Source organism: Lissotriton helveticus, chromosome 8 (genome assembly GCF_964261635.1).
Source record: "Lissotriton helveticus chromosome 8, aLisHel1.1, whole genome shotgun sequence".
Taxonomy (NCBI): domain Eukaryota; kingdom Metazoa; phylum Chordata; class Amphibia; order Caudata; family Salamandridae; genus Lissotriton; species Lissotriton helveticus.
Genome location: NC_136069.1, coordinates 158,258,794 through 158,282,715, shown reverse-complemented (window position 1 = coordinate 158,282,715; position 23,922 = coordinate 158,258,794). Strand labels below are relative to the sequence as shown.

The window sequence follows — 23,922 nt, the reverse complement described above, 5'->3', positions numbered from 1 at the left end:
AATATAATAGCAGCTTCCGACTTACCTAGTCCAACTAATCCCTGCATTACTCTCAACTAGTCCCTAACCATCCTCTAGCTACCAGAAAACTGATAGAGCGCGCGAGGCCACCCGACCAATAGTTTCGCCGTTTCCGGCTTCAGGGCCCATATACTTTTCAAATCACCATATACATCGATCAGGTGACTTCACGAGCTCTACCAAGTTGGTGTGTGTGTGTTCCCTGCTACCAATTTTCGGTGCACCCGACTTACCATCCACCGATGCGGGTGCCTAATGACCACAATGAATCAGGGAGCTAGCTGTAAAGGAAAAGCAGCAAAATACAAATCCAACCAATAACATTCAAATACTGTTTAAATGACCACGGACAACTGGAAGTTTTAAAATGTTTATCTAAAGTTCATTATTTTCTTGCATGAGGTACAATAAAACAAGGCAATCAATAACCAAGATAACGTAAATTATATATGCATAAAGAAATAATGACAGAGTAATCATCAAGGTACTAATAAAATGTAACGAGAAAAGACACTATGCAAGTCAGTATTATCTAAACAGGGATACCCTAAGTGTGGGTGACTATAGGAGAGCTTATAATGAATAACACGCTTCACTTAAGGTGAAGGGGCCTTTGAACAATCTAGGCAACGAAGTTCTAGACCATATCAGGAAATGACACACTGCTATGCAAAATATAATTTCTAACAAATGAGAAGACATAGGAATAAACTTATGGAAAAATATAAATGACTTTCAATAGTTGCAGAAAGGCATGGAAAATATCACATGTGCAATGTTGAACTTTATTAAAGCAAAAGTTAGAAATTCAGAAGGTGCAAGATTTTAAGAGTTTTCAGAGCAATATTTACCTAGAAAGGTGTGGAAACCAAACCCTGGCCACGGGTCAGTTAAGGACAGGAAACCCTCAAGGAAGGATACCCCTCAAAGGAAAGCAGGTGCAGAATGGACACCCAGGATAGGACAGGATACCCTCGGAATAGGAATCAGGACAGGACCCTCAGGATAGGACAGCAAACCCTCAGGACAGGACCCTCTTCAGGACAGGACCGGAACCCACAGTTCGGAAGCAACGCCTGCGCTCCACCCGCTCTGCAGCTATCGATCAAGACCCCGATTGGGTCAGCGAACTCCCAGCAAAGTGCTTCGCCAGCACTTTAAGGTTCAGTAGAACCTCAGTCTATGGTCAAATTCGGACAGAGTGCTTCGCAGCGCTCTGTATCTTCAGTCACCTATTGAGTGCGTTGGGTCAGTGACAGGTCAGCTAAACCAGACAAGTCGGACGGTTCACTAGGTGAACCCAGGGTAGATATACAGTTTGGGGACAGTGTACCACCCCCCAATGTTGCAAAGTGTCAAAATCCCTCAATTTGGATTGGTCCTAAGGTAGGATTTGGGTAACACACCAATCAAAACAGTCTATTTGTATGCCACATTAACATTTTCTGGTACCGCCTATTGAGCTAGGGGTTCCCATGAGAGACTACACGACAAGCAGCAATACATTTACATTGTATCATATAATAAGCCACATTCGCTGTTCTCGCAGGGCAGAGGTGACTTTCTCAGGAGCATCTTGCCCATCACTGCCAACTGGCGGTGTTCCATCTGTCAAGGTCCCTCGTGCTACCGAATGTCGCACAGGCGCAGAAGGGACCTCCAATATGGCTCTCCTCTCACTCAGACCCCCATTTCCCGCGGTACATGAAAAGTAAGCGAAAACAAATTAATACATAATAATGTCATTATGAAAACACATCACAGGGTTTGTACTTTTAACTCATCATCAAGAAATAAACTTATTGCATCTAAATGTTAGCTACATTGATACGGGCACAAGAGCAGTGGCACGAGCAGTACCACATGATAAGCACAGCTATGAATTACGCATGCGCATAACTTTCCCTCCACTTCTGCAGACGCGTCAGGACACGTGAGTGTGGCTGACGCATGCGCAGTAACTAAAATACAAGCGGCGGCCATATTAGAGGACACGGATTAAATTCATTAGAAATACACATAGGCAAGCTTCGGGAATTTTGCCTAAACAAAATAAATGTTAGTAAAACATACGTTTTGTTACCTTATTACACATAAATGAGGTTCTTGACTTCGGCAAGCCGCAAAATATGCGAAGCTTTGCTTCATCACAATCACACGGCACTCCCTGCTCCACCAATTTCGCAAGTACGAACCCAGGATCTGCATGAAAACAGCAGGGCGTCCTCGCCACCAGGCCGGCCGCAATAATCCATTCAAAAACTGCCCAAACAGTGAAGACGCCACACAGCAGAGAGTTGAAAGCCCTTAATGAGTGGCTGTAGCTTGGCAGGGTAACAATCTCGCTTCCCAGTTCATAAGGAGCCCAACGTGTTTCAAGCACTGTGGTGCTCTTGATCACGGGCGAATGGTAGAGATGAATGACTGGCAATCAATCGGGAACAGCTGGTGTGCAATCAAATAGTCCCGCCTCTGTGGGCGTATGCATGCGAGGCATGCTGGTACTTTGAGTTCCTGTTACTTTTACCCCAGTGGGCGCCTTGTCATTCTAACATGCTGTATGCCACAGCGAAACATTTAAGTACCTGTCAAAATGGGGATTGGCGAACAATGAGCTTCTATGGACTGAAAATGCTCACTAAGCTGGAAAGAGGAGGGTATGCAGTCCGTCTTCTTCGACAAATGGAATCACGTTTCATTGTTCGGTTCCGAACAAAGCATCCTAGAGGCATGAACTTTGGAGAGGATCTCCACATACATCTGGAGTAAACATGAACTTAACCGGCTGATAAACAATGTGAATAGGGGTACTACACCCTAAACTGAAGAAGGGAAAAAATCACGTGTGTAAAGAACATTGAGATTATACATGCCCTAAGTGAAACGAACTTTGGACGCAATGTACTATACATCAACTCAAGGAACACACCAGTCCTTTGTTTGTTATAACTGTGTTTTTAAAAAAATTATTTCATAAACTACGTATCCCATAATGCCACCTTAAGGCTAACATGGGGCAGTATATAAATGAAAACTAAAAAAGGACTTGCTGACCGTGAGAAAAGCCGTGAGGCTGAAACGCGTCGGTGGGGTGTTGTGAAGTGCGAATAAAAGCTTCTTAAAAAGTATCCGGTTGTGCCGCCCTTCTTGTGCTCAAATATATATATATATATATATATATATATATATATATATATATATATATATATATATATATATATATATATGAACCCAATCCTGTGTTCACAATCCTTTCGAAAATATATATATATATTTATTAGTACATGATACACAGTAGGCCAATCTGTACATATCTAGCCAACAACCAACTAACAATTTAGCGATCAATAAACGCAATCAGTAAAACATGTAGAAATATATGTATATAAATGTATGGAACCTGAAAACAGAAGAAGATAGTGAGCAAGAATAGTATGAAATCAAGCATTAGTGGAACACCTCACCAACTCTCTGTCCATCCCGTTTCCACTTCGCCAGAGGGGAGCCCATTTCTCCGGCCGAACCAGGGGACAGGGTGACCCTATACGCCCCACCGACACAGCTGCACGTCTGCCCTGTGCTGGACTTCCACCGAACAGAGCCCAGACACCTCCTTTAGTACAAGTGGAGACATAAGATGAAGCCCCTAGTGAGCCTCGCCTACTTTTCACCATCAGATTCCGTACCACTCAGCACCAAAGCCACAGCTTCAGCTGGGCAGGCATCTGTTATGGCTTCAGAGCAGAGCGAGCACATTCCTCCAACAAGAACCAGTTTCTTCTAGTCTATAAAGTGCGAAAAACAAGTGAGAAGGAAGACATGGCTTCTCACCTAGTAAGGCTCAGAAAATGGTGATAGCTCAGAAAATGGAGTCACTCGAGCATAAGCCACTATTCGCGCAAAAGAGCAAAATTAGTATGCAAGATGACATGAAATCATGTCAAAGCGCGTAGGTAAGCAATGCCGTTAAGCAAGATAAAGTCGGAAACAGAAAGGGGCATAGTCAAGCCCTACTTCGTAGCTTATTCTTACTAGGCAGGCCTACACATCACTATATTATGTTAAAATAGGACTGAAATGGTGATGGGCGACGGTCATTATCAAGCCATTTATCCATATAAATGGCACATTCATTATACACCTTCAATGTTTTTATAGCGCTCCTGCACCCGTGGTCCAGCGTGACACTGTCTCTCTCCACCAAGGGTCAAGGGTCAGGGATCAGGGAAAGGTGCAAGTGCAGCAGCCTGGTTCTGAGGGTCCCTGCTCTATATTTCTTAGCACGACGACTGAGGCCCAAAATGCACACCTCCAATGTACGAGTCACAGTAGTAACTGTACATCATGTCAATTGTGCAGTGACATCTCTCAAATAATCCGTCAGTGATAGGCAGGAGCAGATCATGTGTGAGAATTCTACGTTAGGAGTTAAACAACTGGGACAGGCTGCGTCATTACGATTAAAGTAACGATTAATTTAGCTGGGAGTCAAAAAGGCTCTGTGAAGGATGTAAAATTGCATCAATCTGAAACAGGCATTTCGGGACACTAAGGCAGGGTGATCTAGAATAGTTTGCCATTCGCTATCAGTACAAGCACACCCAAGGTTTGCGTCCCAATGTCCATGCAGTGTGGTGAGGGGAACTGCAGCATGCGCATTCAAGGCGTCAGTCAACTATTGGGTCTAGTGGCCACCTGTACCCAAGACATGTAGATATTAAATTGCAAGATGTATGACCATTTTACCAGTGTCATAAATAAATTAAGTGTATTTAATTTATTTATTTTTGAGATTTGTAGAGCGCGAACGAACGCCCGTGGGCGTCTCGGCGCTGAAAACTCAGATCGTGGCTCTTCTGATGTGAATCCTGAGGGTTACTGGTCAAACAGCCACGTCTTTAAACTTTTACAAAAGGAGAAAAGGGAGTGACTTAATCTGATCGCCAAAGGGAGGGAGTTCCAAAGTCGGGCTGCCGTGACTGGGAAACGTCTGTCACCCCAGGAGACTGTTTTTGTGTGGGGAACAGTTAATTGGTGCAGAGTCACCGATCTTAGTTGCCTTAAAGGATGGTATGGTGTAAGCTGATCCCTAAAAAACTGCAGACCTAGATTATGCAGTGCTTTGAATACAAGGCAGAGTGTTTTGAATTTTATTCGATTTTTAATCGTTAACCAGTGAAAGTTCCGAATAGTTTGGGCGATAGGTTTAAATTTGGGGGTTCTGGAAAGCAGTCTTGCCGCAGCATTTTGTACCAATTGCATTTTGTTAACAACCCGAGTTTGTGCATTGACAAACAAGCCATTGCAGTAGTCGAGTGATGATGGTACAAGTGTGCTTACCAGAGTTTTGCCTGCACTGTCGGGTAGGAACGGGATGAATTTTTTTAATGAGTTTTAGTTTATGAAAAGCTGTTGCCGCTATCAGATTAGCATAAGCGGAAAAGTTAAGATGTTCATCAAAAACAACTCCTAAGTTCCTGACCTTTGGAACAGGGTTGGGTAGAATTCCAAAAGATGAAGGCCACCAGGCGGATGACCAGCGTGGGGAAAGTTTCCCAAAGATGACAACCTCGGTCTTCTCGGAGTTAAGTTTAAGGCAGCTAGAGGACATCCAATCTCCAATTGCCAGCATACCTTCCTGGAAGCGCTCAGCCACCTCTTCTCCGTCATTGTTAATGGCGAGGACTAACTGGGTGTCATCCGCATAGGAGGTAAGGCCCATCCCATATTGTTTGATAACTCTTGCAAGGTCCGACACATAGATGTTAAAAAGTGTCGGACTAAGGGATGAGCCTTGGGGAACCCCACACGGTAGAGACAGCTCGGCCGATTGAAATGGCCCTAGTGTAACTGCCTGAGTCCTGCCAGACAAAAAGAGGCAAGTAAGTTCTTAGCTCCCAGTTGGATGCCCATCTTTCCGACACGGTCGATCAAGATGGAGTGATCGACCGTGTCGAAGGCCGCAGAGAGGTGCAGAAGTACAAGTACTGCTGCTCCCCTCTGGTCTCTGATGACTCTAATGTCATTGGCGGCTTTAATGAGGGCGGTTTCAGTGCCGTGAAATTTACGGAACCCAAACTGGGTGTTGTCCAGCAGGTGATGTTCCTCAATATATTCAGACAGCTGATGATTCATAGCTTTCTCTACCACCTTGGACAAAAAAGGAAGGCTAGCTATTGGTCTGTAGTTTTTTTAATTCATCTTTGGCCAGATGCGTTTTTTTTAGAAGTGGCTTTAAAAGGGTGTTTTTCAAAACATTGGGGTAAATCCCTGACTTAAACATGGCATTACATATTTGCGTGATCACACGTGTTAGTAGGTCCATGACAGGTGGAAATTTTTTTCGTGGGCATGGGTCCAGAGCTGATCCTGTTTTTATAATTTTAATGATGTCCATTATTTGTTGCTCTGTTATTTCTTTAAATTGGGATAGGGAACAGGCAGAGGGTATAGTGCAGGTGGAGTGTGTGATGGAATTATCCTTGGAAGAAAAGGCTAAATAAATGTCATTAACCTTTGTATAAAAGAAATTGGCCAATGCATCGCAAAAAGATTGAGAGGGAGGAGGGGCCAGGTCGGGGGTATTCCCCACTAGTTGCTTCACTACGTCATAGAGTTGTTTATTTGAGTTCTTTGCATGATCTATTTGGTCGCTGAAGTACTTCCTTTTTGCCTCAGTAATCATTTTTTTGTAGTTGGCAAGTGTTTCCTTATAGCGAGATTTACTTTCTACGTCGTAGGATCTACGCCAAATCCTCTCACGATTCCTACAGATTTGTTTTTGTGTTCTGAGCTCTTCCGAGAACCATGGTGCAGAGGGAGCTGTCCTATTTCTAGATATGGTTTTGTATGCTACCAATGCTTTTATGGCGTTGCCTAACCACTCTGAGTATTGGTTCATGGCTAAATTTGGGTCCTCTGAGATAATAGGGCAGGTGCTATCCAGTAGTTCTCTAAAATCTGCATTATCTAGGTCATTCCAAGCTTTGAAGGGGGTGCGACAGGGATTGGTCGGTCTGCCTAATGGGGCATCATTGATTGAGATATCACAAAGAATGGCATGGTGGTCAGACCAGGGGAGCGGGAGAATGTCTTATAAGTGGATCCCCTTAAAGTTGGAAAAGATGCCATCCAGAGTATGACCGGCCTCGTGTGTAGATTAAGTAACCAATTGGGGAAGTCCTAGGGTTTCCATATCAGACAGTAATGTTTGTGTTTCATTATTGTCTTGTTTATCTAGGTGGAAATTAATGTCACCTAAGACCGTAAAGCAGTCCTCTGTTGCTAGTGATTCAAGCATTAAGTTCAAATTAGAGAGAAATTCTGTACGCGCTCCTGGCGGTCTAGACAGGAGAACTCCTTTAAAGTTGTGCGAGGGTGTCAACATAATGGCAAAAAGAATTGCTTCACAAGTTGGTGAGAGTATAGGAGACAACATCACCGTTAAAGTGTTGCGGGCAATTATTGCCAAACCACCTCCCTTCTTTCTTTGTTTATCATGTCAATAGACTTTGTATCCAGGTGGAACTGCAACCACTAGATCCGGATCTGAGGCGTTATCCATCCAGGTCTCTGTGACAAATAGTATGTCCAATTTCCTATCCCTAATGAAGTCTGATATGTCCTGTCTATGTCTGCCTAACAATCGAGCATTGATAAGTGCTATGGATATATTTAGGTTTGTTGTGGCACTCTTTTTACTGGTAGTTACAATATTCGTGAGAAAAGGTAGTGAGGATTTACAGTGAGGGCAGCTGCTGATAGTCATTAAAGGGTAGACTCTGGATCATGCTTTGGGCAATTAGTAGCTGGACGTGGTCGATATTGCGATAACATGGCTTTGGAGTAGGGGATCCATGTCAGCGTTCGACCAGGGGGCATGGCCCGGTCCCGGCGCGGACGGGCGCAGACGGGCTTTCCTTTGGCGCGCCCGCCCGCTGCGCGGACGGGATGTCATGGTCCTTATATTCGGTCGTGAGCAGGGTGGGAGGCGGCCAACAGCTGGACCGCAACCCTTTCCTCCGCTCAAGATGGCGGCTGCAACCCTTTCTCCCAGAGCGTCACCACCTAATCGTGTGCGCCGGGAATCGGGGTTGAATAAGAGGCTCAAGAATGTGCAGGTATTTTAAAAAGACAAACAGTATTCAAGGCGCAAATTAACGATAAATTTAATTTTTAAAACAAGTGATGGCAGGCTAAGCCCCCGGCTTCCGCCTCAGGGGAGAGACACTAATTGAGTCAGCGCTCTGGCTCTCAGGCTGTTTAAATATCCTGGGAGGGCGGGAGGCGGCCAACAGCTGGACCGCAACCCTTTTCTCCTCTCAAGATGGCGGCTGCAACCCTTTCTCCCAGAGCGTCACCACCTAATCGTGTGCGCCGGGGATCGAGGTTCGAATGAGAGGCTCAAGAATGTGCAGGTATTTTAAAAAGACAAACAGTATTCAAGGCGCAAAAGAACGATAAATTAAAATTTTAAAACAAGTGATGCAGGCTAAGCCCCCGGCTTCTGCCTCAGGGGAGAAACTCTAATTCAGTCAGTGCGCTGCGCTCTCAGGCTATTTAAATATCCGGGGAGGGCGGGAGGCGGCCAACAGCTGGACCGCAACCCTTTCCTCCGCTCAAGATGGTGGCTGCAACCCTTTCTCCAAGAGCGTCACCACCTAATCGTGTGCGCCGGGGATCGGGGTTCGAATGAGAGGCTCAAGAATGTGCAGGTATTTTAAAAAGACAAACAGTATTCAAGGCGCAAAATAACGATAAATTAAATTTTTAAAACAAGTGATGGCAGGCTAAGCCCCCGGCTTCCGCCTCAGGGGAGAGACACGAATTGAGTCAGCGCGCTGTGCTCTCAGGCTGTTTAAATATCCTGGGAGGGCGGGAGGCGGCCAACAGCTGGACCGCAACCCTTTCCTCCGCTCAAGATGGCGGCTGCAACCCTTTCTCCCAGAGTGTCACCATCTAATCGTGTGCGCCGGGGATCGGGGTTCGAATGAGAGGCTCAAGAATGTGTAGGTATTTTAAAAAGACAAACAGTATTCAAGGCGCAAAATAACGATAAATTAAAATTTTAAAACAAGTGATGGCAGGCTAAGCCCCCGGCTTCCGCCTCAGGGGAGAGGCACGAATTGAGTCAGCGCGCTGCGCTCTCAGGCTGTTTAAATATCCTGGGAGGGCGGGAGGCGGCCAACAGCTGGACCGTAACCCTTTCCTCCGCTCAAGATGGCGGCTGCAACCCTTTCTCCCAGAGCGTCACCACCTAATCGTGTGCGCCGGGGATGGGGGTTCGAATGAGAGGCTCAAGAATGTGCAGGTATTTTAAAAAGACAAACAGTATTCAAGGCGCAAAATAACGATAAATTAAATTTTTTAAACAAGTGATGGCAGGCTAAGCCCCCGGCTTCTGCCTCAGGGGAAGCTGTGTACCAATTAAGTGTAGGCTAATTTTACCATCTTTTAAGGAGTGAGTACAAGCACTTTAGCACTGGTCAGCAGTGGTAAATGGCACAGAGTCCTAATGAAACAAAAACGAATTTCAGTAAATAGAAGGGGAGCAGGCAAACAGTTTGGGGGAAGATTACCTTAAGGCTGACGGGTCTAAAAACAAGGTTGAGAAATACAAGTAAATTGCTTGTTTATATTGTCTAAGAAAGAGTTGAATGCTCTGCAAAGGCACTTAACACATTACTTTCACCCGTGTAACAATTCTATATGGTTCTACAAATGATTTCCCTTGCAGTGCTATCCTTGACTAATTTAAAAGTGTTCCTTTGTGACACTCTTGATTGAATGTAGTGGCTTAGTTAGACCTTTAGCTGCCCCTTGCACTGGCAGTTCCTGCCTTTGCCCCGCGACAGCCCCAAAACTCGTGCAGCCCGGGCGGAACACTCCTCCCAACCCCCTTTGCTACGCCACTGATTGAATGTAAATAAACAAGGAGTAATGAAAAGTTGTGGTCAGTTCTTATTTCTCACTCACTCACTCACTCATAACTTGTCTGAGTTAATGTAGGTGGTGCAGCCAGCACAGGTCAGAAACATGGGGAGACAATCACTGTAAATTTGATTCATATGCATGCATTTTAGATTTATTAAAGTTTTATATAGCGCGAACTTGATCCCGAAGGATGCTGGAAATTATTCAAAAATGTGATTTCAGAAAAGATTTTTTATCCGAGGCATGCTATTGAAGGAAACCATTAGTGAAGCATTGGATCACAAGGAATTGTGGGAACCCTATATCATGAGATAAAAAATATTTTCTGGGATCAATTCTGTTACGCCCAGAGAAAGCGAGAATTTAACACATGTTGGCTATTACATGTATATGAAGATGTATACCCTTGTATCTGTTGCGTTGTAATGTTATACCAACTGAAGATGAACTGTTTAAATTGTCCGGGAGAAGGACGTGCAATAAAAAAACATTTAAATGGACAATTAAGCTGCAATTTGTGTTTTTCTCAGTTCATGATTTACCATATAATGTACGTCAGGTTAACAAATGCTGTGAGCTAGATTGTGCAAAAAAATGCAGAGAATTTCTCTTTCCTGCAAAGAGATGACCTATAGCATGGAAAACATAATAAATATGTCACTATAAATATCTCCTTTCAGCTGATCACATTTTATTTTTCGAAAAAGATATCAGAAGAAGGAAAAGCCAGTTTCCGTTTTCCTTGTTTAAAGAGCAGCTGTATATATGCTCTGTCACCTGCCTTTCACCCAGACTGCTGACTCTGGTAGTAAGCATTGTGATGTCAGAACTCAATTATAATAAGTTATTACAGTTAAACAGCTACAGCATTTTTTAATTACAGTTGACTAGATACGTCACAAATTGCATGCAGCATGGAAATTGGAAACACGCTTTGTTTTAAAGAAATCGCAGGCTTCCATGTATTATTTTTAGTTAGAAATAAATGATGGGTGGAATATTTCAAGTAATTTAAGCAGCCAATGATTACATTGCCAAAAAGCCCTGGGATGCGTGGTATTTAATATAGGGATTTTGGCACCACTTGGTGGATTAGCACAAATTATAAATATAGAAAATGTATCAATGGTGCTCAAAGGTGTGGAGAACCACTAAACTCCACAAAACAAAGCAAAAGCTCTATATAAATCTATTTTACTCCCAAGCACACGTTACGTGTAGAGAAGGTTTCCCTGTTAACGTAAAGACACAATAATTTCAAAACAAAGTATAGACAATTTCTTTTGGTCCTTTCTTCTCAGGCTTTTATTCATTTGATTTCAGCCACAGCCAACACGTGTTTCGTCGCAATTGGGGCGTGATCCCGCGACTTCATCAAGGCTATATCTTCCAAAGTGTTGAGATTTTAAATGTGGTGATATTTCCAACCCACATTGGGGTTCCAAGTAATATCGCGTTACTCCAGATAAAACTTCTAGATCCAAGTATCCTTTGCCAATCACGTAGTGTTCTTTAGAGTTAAAGAGTACGGCATCCCATACTTCGTCAGGGCGTCCACGGAGTACGATAGAAGGCTCCCCATGATTACATTGCAGTACATCACTTTTTGTCCACTAATTCACTCCAGAAAAAAACCACCTGTGTTCAAATGAGACTTGATACTGTTCCAACAGGAATAGTCCAGCCCTAACTGCCAGACCTGGTTCCCTCTAAGACAGACAAAATGAGGCCAGAGTGACTGCAAGTGGCTGAGACTTTTGCATGCATTAAATAATTTGGCGGTTTCGTCTGATGCCCTAAGCATGATGGGTGTGGCAAGATGTGGGCCCCATGCAAGTTGTGCCATAGGTTACAAGCTGCTTCACCCAACATGGCTGACGCAATGGATGCATAGGGGGCATAAGAGGCTGAGGAAAGGGAGAGGAATGTAGAATGGAAGGGTACTAAGTTAGAGAAAGCACAAGATTTTGTGAAAATAACCAACATTTTCGAAGACTTTCAAAACAGAGAGAGGGAAATTGTGTGTGCGTTTTTGTCTGTGTATATGTGAAAATCTCTGGATAACCCAACAGACATCTCACTATACCCATCTGAAACCACTTGTACCCAACTATTTATAAGAAAATATATTTATTAGGGGAACACCCCAAACCCCCCCCTCTGAAGCTATGCCCCAGGTTAGCAGGGTCGTCTAAGGGGATACTTGCCTCCCTTACTGTTTATACCCCTTTTTCTCTAAATATGAGTTTCATCTACAACATTTGTTTACCCTAATGTATGGGAGGCAGAATGTAATGATGGACATTGCTCTTTGTATCTCATCTCCCTCAGATATGAACAAATTCTCCACCTGGGGCATCCCTGTCTAAAACAGCTAACTCCGGGAAATTGCTCACCTTACATAATTGTGAACGATCTCCTAGCAATTAGACACTTCCTCACCACCAGGTATTCTTCACACCCCAGAAGGCTTTGGAAGCCTAGGCAAATTAGGCAGCTAGTTTTAACTATCAATGTGAAATTTGTGGACCTCAGATTTGCAAACATTTTTTGTGTCCACTTTGAACTGTGCAGCAAGAGTTTCCCAGAGTTTTTGAAAGAGTGAAAATAGTCCAGAATAAGATGGATTTCTCTCTAGAGTTGATTAACGTGAATATTTCTTTAGATCTTGCAGATTTCTAGGGTGGCAGGAATCAGCAGAAATGGGTAAAATCTTTGTAGGAAGCAAGTTACTCTGCACAAGTGAAAGACAACTCTGACACCCGGAGGGGTATCTGGGCACTGTGTCTCCGTCGAAGAGCCAGGACTTGAGTCTTTTTCTGTAGTCAGGCAGAGAGGGGGTTGTACGGAGTTGGAAATGGAGGTCTTACCAGGTCTTGGCTGCAATGTAGTACAATAAGCAGCTGTCGTTGCTGGTGCGGCTGATGCGTGGGTTGTGTGTGTGTGAGGGTGAGTGAAGAGGAGTGGGGGTATCTAGCGGGTTGGTGGAAGTTCAGTCGATGGTTGAGGTAGGCAGGACCTAGGCCATGGAGGGTATTGCCGGTGTGCATGAGGATCTTGAACTGGCATCTTTTCTGGATGGGAAGCCATTGGAGGTTTCTCAGGTGGAGGCCAATGTGGGTTAATTTGGGATTGTACAGAATGAGTCTGCTTGTAGTGTTCTGTATGGTCTGGGGTCTTCTGAGAAGCTGGATGGAGATGCCGGTGTAGAGGGTCAGAGAGGGTGCTGCCGTAGTTGAGGAGTCTGGTAACGAGTGCCTGAGTGACGGTCTTTCTGGTGTTGTTTGGGATCCATCTGAAGATTCTGAGGAGCACACACAGTGTATGGAAGCAGGAGGCGGCAACTGCATTAACTTGTCTTTTCATGGTCAGTTGGCTGTCGAGGGTGATGCCAAGGTTGCGTGCGTGGTCGGTCGGTGTGGGTCAGAGTTCTTCAGGCTACCAGCTGTGGTGCCATGTGGAGGTGTTGATCAGTACTTCAGTTTTGTCAGAGTTGAGTTGGAGGCAGTTTTCTTACATACATTCGGCTACATTGGTCATTGCGTTGCAGAAGTTAGTTTTGGCGTTAGCATGGTCCTCGGTGAGCAAGAAGATCATTTGAATGTTGTCTGCATAGGAGATTATGTTGAGTCCTTGGGATATAACGACGTCTGTGAGGGGGGTCATGTAGATGTTGAGGAGGGTGGGGCTGCTCCTCTTGGTGCACCATATATGATGTTTTTGGGTGTGGAGGTGAAGGGAAGCAGTTGGATGCTCTGTATGCATCCTGTGAGGAAGGATGCCATTCACTCGAGGGCATCTTGCCATATGCCTATGTTGTTGAGTCTGTTGATGAGGGTGTTGTAGGAGACTGTGTCAAACGCCTCAAAGAGGGCGTGGAGGAGTAGGGTCACCGTTTCTGCACAGTCCCGGAGTGTTCTGATGTCATCTGTGGCAGTAATCAAAGAGGTCTCAGTATTCTGGTTGGCACGAAGTCCTGATTGAGAAGTGCACAGTAGGTAGTTTTGTTCCAGGAATTCAGTAAACTGCTGGTTGATGGCTTTCTCCACACAGGGCACAGTGGGATTTTGTTGCACTGCAGTGTTATAGTATCATAGCTGTACCAGGCAAAAAAGCAAAAGCGATTCATCTTATGAAAGAGGACTATGAAAACAAAGAATGGTAAAGAGTGATATTACAAAGAAAAAAGAAACAAATTCAATTAAAATGGAATTTGCTACTATATATGACTCATTTGTAGCACTCTCAATAAAATATTTGTGACTAATGGTTTATTTTGTGATGTGTCCTGCAAATAGATACTTCTTCAACGACAACAGAAAATTATACCAACAATTCTTCTCTTGCTTCGACGTCTTCCTCAACATTGGTACCATCCATAGCTGGGCCTACTAGTTCCAACGATACGCTGCATACCACAGTAAGCACACTGGCGGCATCGATACCACAGCATTCTGCAACAACACTATTAGTGCCAAGCAACGCAACATCTGGAAGAAATGCAACCATAACAAGTAAGAGCGAATGTGCTTCTTCCTCAGGAAAGTTACCAGGCAAAGGGGTTACTGCATGCCTGCAGCTGCATTGTGTTCACAGTCAGCAAGACGAATGTGACCAGCACATTCATCTATGAATCGTTCCTCTCTGATGGGGAGTCCCAGTCTGCCTTGTCTGTTGGACAACTACATGTCTTTTTGTTGCAAATTTCATGGGCTGATTGCTTACCTTCTATTATCTATGCATTCACTTGTTGAGTTTTCAATTTCCTTTAAATATGTCCTTAGGAATTCTGTATTCGAGGCAGTCGTTTAATGATTTCTGAGTCCTTTAATTTTCTATCCATGAATATGCATTACTGTTTTTTAGCTAATACACTTTGCCCAGTGAATGTTTAATCATATTTCCCTGCTATATTTATACCTTGATTAACCTTTTTAATGAAGTAATGTTTCTACAGTACTGGTAGTAGAAACACTAGAAAAACTTACAATGAATATTTTTACTATGGCTTTATTATGACATTTTACTGTTATGTGACAAGTTATTTGGTATTGTAATACAATACTGAGTTATTGATACAGACACACACAATTATTGAGGGCAGGATATCGACTACCACTATATTTTGAAGATAAGTATATATGTCAGTCTAGATTTAATAATTTACTACACATCTATGTATCTGGATTATATTTTAACGGGAAACATCCTTTGCAACGCAACTTTTACCACGCAGTGCCTTTTCGACGCAACTTTTACAACGCAAACCATTACAACGCATTGCGCTGGGGGGCGCTCTAGGATAGGGAATAGGTTTAATTTACTATCCAACACCTTCCCTAGTATCCACGGGGACTGGAGTTGGAATAGTAAATTAAATTATTCACTATCCAGCGCCCCAAAGCACTATGCGTTGTAAAGGCATGCGTTGTAAAAACCGCGTTGTAAAGGCATGCGTGGAAAAAGCATGCGGTGTAATGTCATACATCCTATTTTAACATATGAATAAAGAGAATCAATCAATCACATATTTTCAGGATTTCAAACATGGACCAAAGAAATCATGTGCTTATGAAAGCTTACAGGACCTGAGTATACATTTGAAGCATCCTCTTGACTGTAGTTCACTGCCAGCATGCTGCTGTGATATGAGTCATGACAATGCTGACAATCTTTGACGACTGCCAGCTGTTCCTGTGCTGAAAAAAATTTAGGGCCTGATTTAGAGTTTGACTGACAGGTTACTCCATCACAAACGTGAATGATATTTGGTCTGCCTTATTATAAGTGCACTCTATCCTTGGGCACGTATAATAAGGTTGATTGGATATCCTTAACGAGCAGTGCTTACTTTGTCAAACAAAGTAATTGTCAGGGCAATTCTCAGGAGGCCACTGCAGCTTGCATCACCCATTGCCTCTGCTAGCACTGCCAATAACAGTACCAACACAATGACTTACCATTGCAGTCCTACAAGTGTGACAATTCATACTGTCCCAGGCTACCCAAGTCTATAATAGTGTCTTGAACATCAGGTATCATTCTTTTTTGATGTATATTCACTTTTAAACACTGTTGTTGTTTACATCGGCAAATTAGATAGACAGCGCCACCATGTTGTGGACTGTCACTAGAGCCGGTGCTGACCATTAAGTGCCGGTGCCAGCACTGAAAACCATCAGCTCAAATTTAGCACTGCGATGCAAATCTATATAAATAAAAATTTAAAATGTTTGTTTGTTCAAAATCGTAAATCTCCGAAAGTTCTTCACCGATTGCTTTGAAATTTTGACACAACGTTGGATTCGAATACGCGCGTGTTTTTATATACACAATGTTGGATTTGAATACGCGCGTGTCGAATATGCGCGTGTTTTTAATCGAAAGCCCGAACAGACACATAAAAATGTCTATGTTCGTTTGTTCAAAATCTTAAATCTCAGAAAGTTCTTCACCGATTGCTTTGAAATTTTGACACAACGTTGGATTAGATTAAGCACGTGTTTATATATACACAACGTTGGATTCGAATACGCGCGTGTTCAATACACGCGTGTTTTTAATCAAAAGGCCGAACAGACCCTATTGATTTGGTTGCAGTGCAACAACTACAATGGACGCATAGAGACAATAGTCTACATATATTAGGATGGACAGTTAGTGTCTGGATGGGAGACCGGGAAGTGGGTGGAGGGAGGGGGGAGGAGTTGGTTCACTTTGCAACATTAAGAAAGGATGCACAGAGACAATAGTCTACATATATTAGGATGGACAGTTGGTGTCAGGTTGGCAGACCGGGAAGTGGGTGGAGGGAGGGGGGAGGAGTTGGTTCACTTTGCAACATTAGCGCGTGTTTATATATACACAACGTTGGATTCGAATACGTGCGTGTCCAATATGCGCATGTTTTTAACCGAAAGGCCGAACAGACCCTATCGATTTGGTTGCTGCGCAACAACTACAATAAACGCGTAGAGACAATAATCTGCATATATTAGGATGGACAGTTGGTGTCAGGATGGCAGACCGGGAAGTGGGTGGGGGGAGGTTGGGAGGAGTTGGTTCATTTTGCAACATTAAGAAAGGACGCATAGAGACAATAGTCTACATAGATTAGGATGGACAGTTGGTGTCAGGATGGCAGACCGGGAAGTGGGTGGAGGGAGGGGGAGGAGTTGGTTCACTTTGCAACATTAGCGCGTGTTTATATATACACAATACGCGCGTGTTTTTAATAGAAAGGCCGAACAGACCCTATCGATTTGCCTGCTGCGCAACAACTACAAGGGACGCATACAGACAATAGTCACAAAAACATCTTGTATACCTACAAGGATTGTGAAATTAAACATATTAGAAACATGCGCTTACTCTTTTCTTCCTCTTCCATTTAACCAGACTGAGCAACAGCAACGCGTGGCCGGCTACAGTTAGTAGATTATGAATATGCTTCCCAGTGCTCAAGCCAGTCTGATTGATGACCAGCGCCTCCAGTTCTGTTTCTTAAAAGTTTGACATGCAACTCATTGCTTACTTTCAGGTCAAATAGCAAGTGAGTGTAAAGTCACTTTAAAACCCATGCCTCTATATCGCTGCCCTAGTAGAAGAATTATGAAGGGACTGCTTTTCGTTGTCTATTTAAAAAAATATATATTTTTATTGAACAGCGCTCATCATACAGTATGTACCAGAAATTAAAGCAGAGTATCTCATGTCGTTTACAGCAGTAAATATCTATATTGAAAAGGACAATGGCTATAAACACATCAAGAATGGCCCTTTTACAGCCTGTTTCAGAGTAAGGAACCTTGACCCCTAGTAGCTCAACAGGAGCGATCTGCTCATCCCTCTTCCACCCACGAAGCCTGCCTCCCATCAGTATCCCCTAAAGGTGCACCAGGCCCCCCAAATTTTCTCCCATTTCTTGGGGCCTCCCATGTTCTGGTAAACTATGTGCTCCACCCTCTCACACCAATCGAGGTCTGACCCACAATCCTCAATAGATGGAGGTGCCCCCTTACTCCATTCCCGTGTTATGTTACGCATGGCCACCATTGATGCTTGCGCTGGCCATATCGCTTGGTACTGGGGCCAGGTTTTGGTCACCTGTGATTCTTAAGAGGAGCCATTTACCACTCATGGACACCTCCAGGGACAGGACCTGTGACATTAACGCCGTGACCCCTGGCCAACATTCATGACTCTCACTCTACTTGGAGCCAAGGGGGAGAGAAGGAGGAGGCCGCCCCCCACTCAAATCCTGTATAAACAACAAAGGACTCCTCCTTAAAGACACACGTTTCTTTGTAGACGTGACATATTGGGGTATCCAACTTTCTTCCCCTTTTATAAGAATTTCATTTATTCATATATGTCACAGTGTCACATTAATAAACAAAAAGCACATGTCAACTACCACTTACGAACCCCACTTTCCATACAATGAAAAAATGTGAGGAAAGAGAGAGAGCACCTCACGGTAGAACCGCCACAAGGGGTTGCTGGTTGGCAATTACCAGTTTACCCACTAATCATCATTGGTAGCTCTCTCTCAATCGTGAAAAGAAGAGAAAAGGAAAAGAAGTGAAATCAACAGATAATTTCACTATCAGGGAGACGCAAATGATAAATCCCACTCGTGCACAAGTCAACACACACACACCCCTCGTGATAAATCAAAAGTGTAATTTTCACCACTAAAATTGAGAAGCTTGCTAGCCACTCCAACTTTTATTCTGGGCTGCAAACCTTTCAAACAAAAATTGGTTTCTATTGTACCAAACCTAATGTTGTATTGCCAACATGTTTCGTTGCTAGCTTGTGTCGCAACTTCATCAGGGCTTACAGGGGTTCATCCTTTCACTCATTCCACGGTGTTTTTCATTTCAACACCTGTAATGGTAGACAATGACATGTGAATATCATTAAAAATCGCTGTACAGACCAGACACAGTAATGGTAAAAAACGTGGTGGCTCTTGGATCATTTAAAACACAATTACCTCGAGGTGGCGAAGTTACAACATACCCGCACACCTCCTGTCAGGGTATCCGTGTCAGCTGATCACGTATCCCTGCGAAACCCACAGTACTTCTGGGATTCTATTGGGGTATATAAAAGAGAAATTGCTCATATATATATAGAGAGAATGACCTGTAGCTTTGCAGTATGCTACACTCTTGTATATATGCGTTCATTTCGAACAATCTGCCTGGTTCTTCTGTACCGGACTCCAGATAGATTATTCCGGATAATGCATTCATTATTGGCAAGCTTAACAAAATCATGGCGTCATCTCGGGAACACAACTCTCCCGCAACCAGGGACCGATTGTGAACGAGGATGGCCTCATACAACCCCTATCCACTCGCTTGTTCCCATATGGACCTCCCATCTCAAGTCAAGACCAATCAGCCTGTAACGTGGACCTTACCGCTGCCGCGTCCCACCGGCGTTTAAGAGCTCCGACTACGAACGCTGAATACTGCAGTGATTTACACGCCTCGTCGCACCCTCCAATCGCGTCCCATGCTACACAGCCCGCGAACGGGAGGAGAGATTTGGGCGTAATAGTGGTGGCCATCTTAGAATGTGGTCAACCCAATTATATGCATAGCGTCTTTACTATGCATTGCGATCAAATCAGTCTCAAATAGGTGACGAACCACTTTCACAGCCGCCACTATTTATTAGCCATAATTTTACATAACGCTGATGTTTAACGAGAATAATAAGATTCCATAATCACCGCAAGAAAAGCCCATGGGACAGTGAATATTCAAATTAAGTCCACTTAACAGAGTTCGAGACGTACTATGTCTATGCTCTCCATTTCATAATTTATTGCCGGCAGCAAATGTTAAGCGGCAAGGTTCCTCAAAAATCATTGCCAACCATGATTCCAAACAAATCTTCCAGCATCAGGAAATAGTCCCATAGAGAGGAGTGGCGCAAACCGAGAGGTGAGAAGGAGAATGCCCCTCTATTATGAAATGGAGAGCCCTTTTGCATTTTCCCGCTCGATGCGTGAGTGAGTGTGGAGAGGTGATCTTCGGTGCAATGGATGCTCGGGGCTGGGGCTTCTCAATCCCCAATGCACAAATTTGAGGGTACCTCAGAAGCTGCACAGAAAGCGATTCGCTGGCTTTCCAAGATGGCCGGTCCCACGTCTCGCGTTGCCTCCACAGGTCTCAGCTTTGCTGTGGCAGTGGATCGGGCTGTTGGATGTATGGAAGTCCGGTTCTTGTCAGGCTCTGTGTTCAAGCTCCGGCGGGAGCAATGACAAAGCAAACCGTTGAGCGCTTGATGGTGCCTGCTTGCACTGGGTGGTCACTCTTTGACCACAAGGGAGATTCTTCAGTCTTCTACGTCGAGTAGGATGTCGAAGGGTCCAGAGTTTTGTATCAGAGTTTCAGTCAGGATTATCTAAAGTCTTGGGACTCAGCTCCTACCTATATACCAAATCTAGGGGCTGGATTACCTGCTAGGTCCCTCCTATGGGTGGGACCCAGGAAGGGGGTGGTTACACCCCTTTCCCTTTGTCCAGTTTCGCGCCAGAGCTGGGCCTGGAGTGCCCCAGCACTGGTTTGAACTGGCCTATGCAGTGTCTCGTGACACTGCCCCAGGCAGTGTCTCGTTTCATTCAGCCCTCCCTGCCCCAATCCACTATCTCCTGACTGGGGTGGTGCTAGCACCTCCCTGTGACAGGAAACCTATTGTCCAAGCCTCCATCGCTGGAAGGACTCCCAGCAGCAGGAGGTCAGACTTGTGTCTGTGGCAGCAGCATCCATTTTGTGATGCTGAGGCTCTGGTTAACTTTAACCAGGATTAATGGAAGTAACATTTCTTCTCCCTCTAGAAGGGTGGAATGCTACCCCCGTCACCAGAATTGGCGAGGGGGTAGTATTCCAAAGCGTATGACACCTTACACGACATGTTTTGATAAAGCCAAAACAAAGTTACCATCTGACTGCGAGGTTCATAATGCACTTAAGAGTATATGGTATGGCAATATCCTGGAACAGCTATAAGGACATGTTTCCCAAAGCTGCAGACAGGCTCAGCTCATGCGAGAGCACCATCTCACATAAAACCAAGCACTCTGCCTTCAGGATTGTTAAAGCAATATAACAAAAATAATGCCTGCACCCTTATTATTTAGTGACACATAATTATTTAAATGTGGACCACACCGTTAATGAATGTAGGTAGATCCGGTACCTCAATTTGTACCAATTACTTTTTTTATTTTATTTTAAAGATGATTTCATACGTGTGTTTATGCACAAATAAACAGATACACTGACATTTATACCTTACTATCTACATATATACACAATTTATACAAAACTAAAATTATTAATAAAGTCAACACAAACCTAACAACATCATAACACCATTTATACAAAAACAATTAATTCTCTACTTCGTAATTTATCAAGAGACACTGTCAAATGCCAGGGAACATTCAAGAATTATTCGCGAAATCCTAATGTATAATTAATATACAAGTGTGTTCCCATTGGTAAGCCGACGCGTTTCGAGTTGGGGCCACCAGGGTTCCCAAACTCTCCTCAGGGCCTTTTGATCAATCTGTGTAGGAAGTGAGAAGAAAATAAAAAATCACTATTCGATCATATCATGTATCTCGTGTTGCTCTTATGCCATACCACGATAATTGCCAATCATGTACCTGTAGTTTGATTCACTGTGGGAGCAGTCTATTTGGGGGGCTTTTCGTTGAGAAGGGCTGTAGCTCTTGCTTCTGCCCGTATTGCCGTGCCGGTGTGCTAATTTCTCTAAAACAGGGGGGAGAAAGACTATGTGAGCCCCTCGGTGTCAAGCTGATGGTTTAAAAAAAACTAAAATTATCGTAATAACAGATGGAAACCTAAACCAAGTCCTACCTCGTCTTGAGTGTTATATACTGCTAATAGACAATTGTTTGGGCTGATGGCGTCTTGCATGTAGTCATTACCTATTAAATGAAAATGCGTGTTAGTTTAGAGCTTAATCGCCCTTCACCAGTATTTTCAGAACAATATACTGAAGGGAGCAACTAGAAATCGTACCTGCACAAACATGTGCTTGTTCTGCCACTTGGCTTCCTCTGGCGTTCGTCGCTCAGGGACAAAATCTCAAAGCTCGGCTTGCGAGCGTGTTCAAATAAAATGTTTCTGTAAAATAAGTGAATGGGGCCGATAAATAACTCGCATGTTTAGCCTGATTATGACCTTGATTCAACAGGACAGACAAGAACGGCACGGAGCTTACTTGTTTGTTTTACTCCTAGCCAGCACACCAGCATCCGCTCTCGCATGTAGTCAGGAATCATCCGACTCGTGTTTGATGCGGAAGACGTCACTTTTGTTAACGATGTGGGTTGGCTCTCAATGTTCAAGAATTGTGGGAGATGTAGTTTTTCTTAAGCTATATCACAAACAATTGTGTAATCCATTCAGTTGCTCGTTTTAATTGAGCAGGTTGTGAATGTGATTATGTGCAGTGAAGCTGGGACCCATACTCTTGCAGACGCAGTCACACCCTGGATAATTCGGACATACTGTTTAGTCCGGTTAGAGTAGTGTTAAATTTCAAAATTAAATATGCTTCTTTTTGAAGCAGCATGCTGTCGACATCACCAGGGCACTGTTGACTATTTATTGTGAATAGTACAGACCATTCGAAGTCATTTTCATTGTGTGATTTTTCAATGAAGTGCTCGACCATGGGGGCCGTGAGCACCTTTCTTTTCAATCGCGATTTATGTTGGCCGATGCGTGCATTGACCTGTTGGTTGGTTTTCCCAATATAAATCTTACTGCACGGACATCTTACCACATAGATTACATTTTTTGTTTTGCAGTTGGAAAAGGTAGAATGCTTCCATTTAACATTCATGTGTTTGGAATTCGTTGCCCTCAATAGTGTTGGTACATGCCACACAGTTACCACATTTATGGTGGCTCTCCAATGGTTTCATATTCCAGATGGACAATAAGTCGTGTTTATACTTAGGCCTGGAAATGTCCGCCCGGACAATTTGTTGCCCAACACTTTTGTTTTTTTTATAGGCGAATATTGGCCTTGGAAAAGGACATTCTAATCCCTCAAGCAGATGCCAGTTTTTCAAAACTGTCTGACGCATTCTATGCGTATCTGGGCCAAAAGTGGTCACACAGACAGGTCGATCTAGTACTTCCTTCGGTCTGGACTGTAAGAGGCATTCACGTGGTGTGAACCGTGCCCTTTTGTAGGAATGTTTTAGGAGCTTTTTGGGATAGCCTCGATGTTTCATTTCGTCACAGAACTTCTGTGCGTGGTTGTCATAATCTCCTATTTCACTGCAGTTCCTACGTATCCGTAGCAGTTGTCCATAAGGGAGATTTGCTTTGAGGTTTCTTGGGTGGTAGCTTCTATGGTGCAAAATGGTATTTTTGTCCGTAGCTTTTTTATACAGGGATGTTTTTAAATACCCTTCAACACAAGTCACTTCGACATCCAAAAATGTCATTCGGGTCGTGCTTGCCTCCATTGAAAATTAATGTCTGGATGTCTCTCATTCATCCAACCGTGGAACGCCAATAGATCGGTCTGGCTCCCCTGCCACAGGAGCCAGACGTCATCTATATAGCGCAACCATTGGACAATATGATCAGAAAAGGGGTTACTCGTATCGACAAATCTTTTTTCGTATTGTGCCATATATAGCACTGCCATCTCCGGTGCATAAGGACATCCCATCGCGGTTCCTTTTATCTGCATGTAGAACTGGTCATTGAAGACAAAATAGTTCTTTTTAAGCGCTATTTCGGCTAATCTCAGAATGAACGATGTAGGCACTCTATGTGGCCGTGGTCTACTTTCTAGATAATACTCCATTACTTCTAGGGCCTCGTCCTGTGGGATCTGGGTGTACAAGGACGTTACGTCCATTGTAACCATTATTTGAATTGATGGATCAAATGT

At 43.8% G+C, this 23,922-nt stretch overlaps 1 protein-coding gene across 1 annotated transcript in view; it reads left to right on the top strand.

Annotated features, from left to right (window-relative positions):
* The window catches only part of UMODL1 (uromodulin like 1), a 621,262-nt gene that overhangs the window by 441,236 nt on the left and 156,104 nt on the right, over positions 1–23,922 (top strand). The window contains exon 13 of the mRNA XM_078658858.1: positions 14,253–14,480. Coding sequence (XP_078514984.1) covers positions 14,253–14,480 — 228 coding nt within the window. The remainder of the gene's footprint in view (positions 1–14,252; positions 14,481–23,922) is intronic.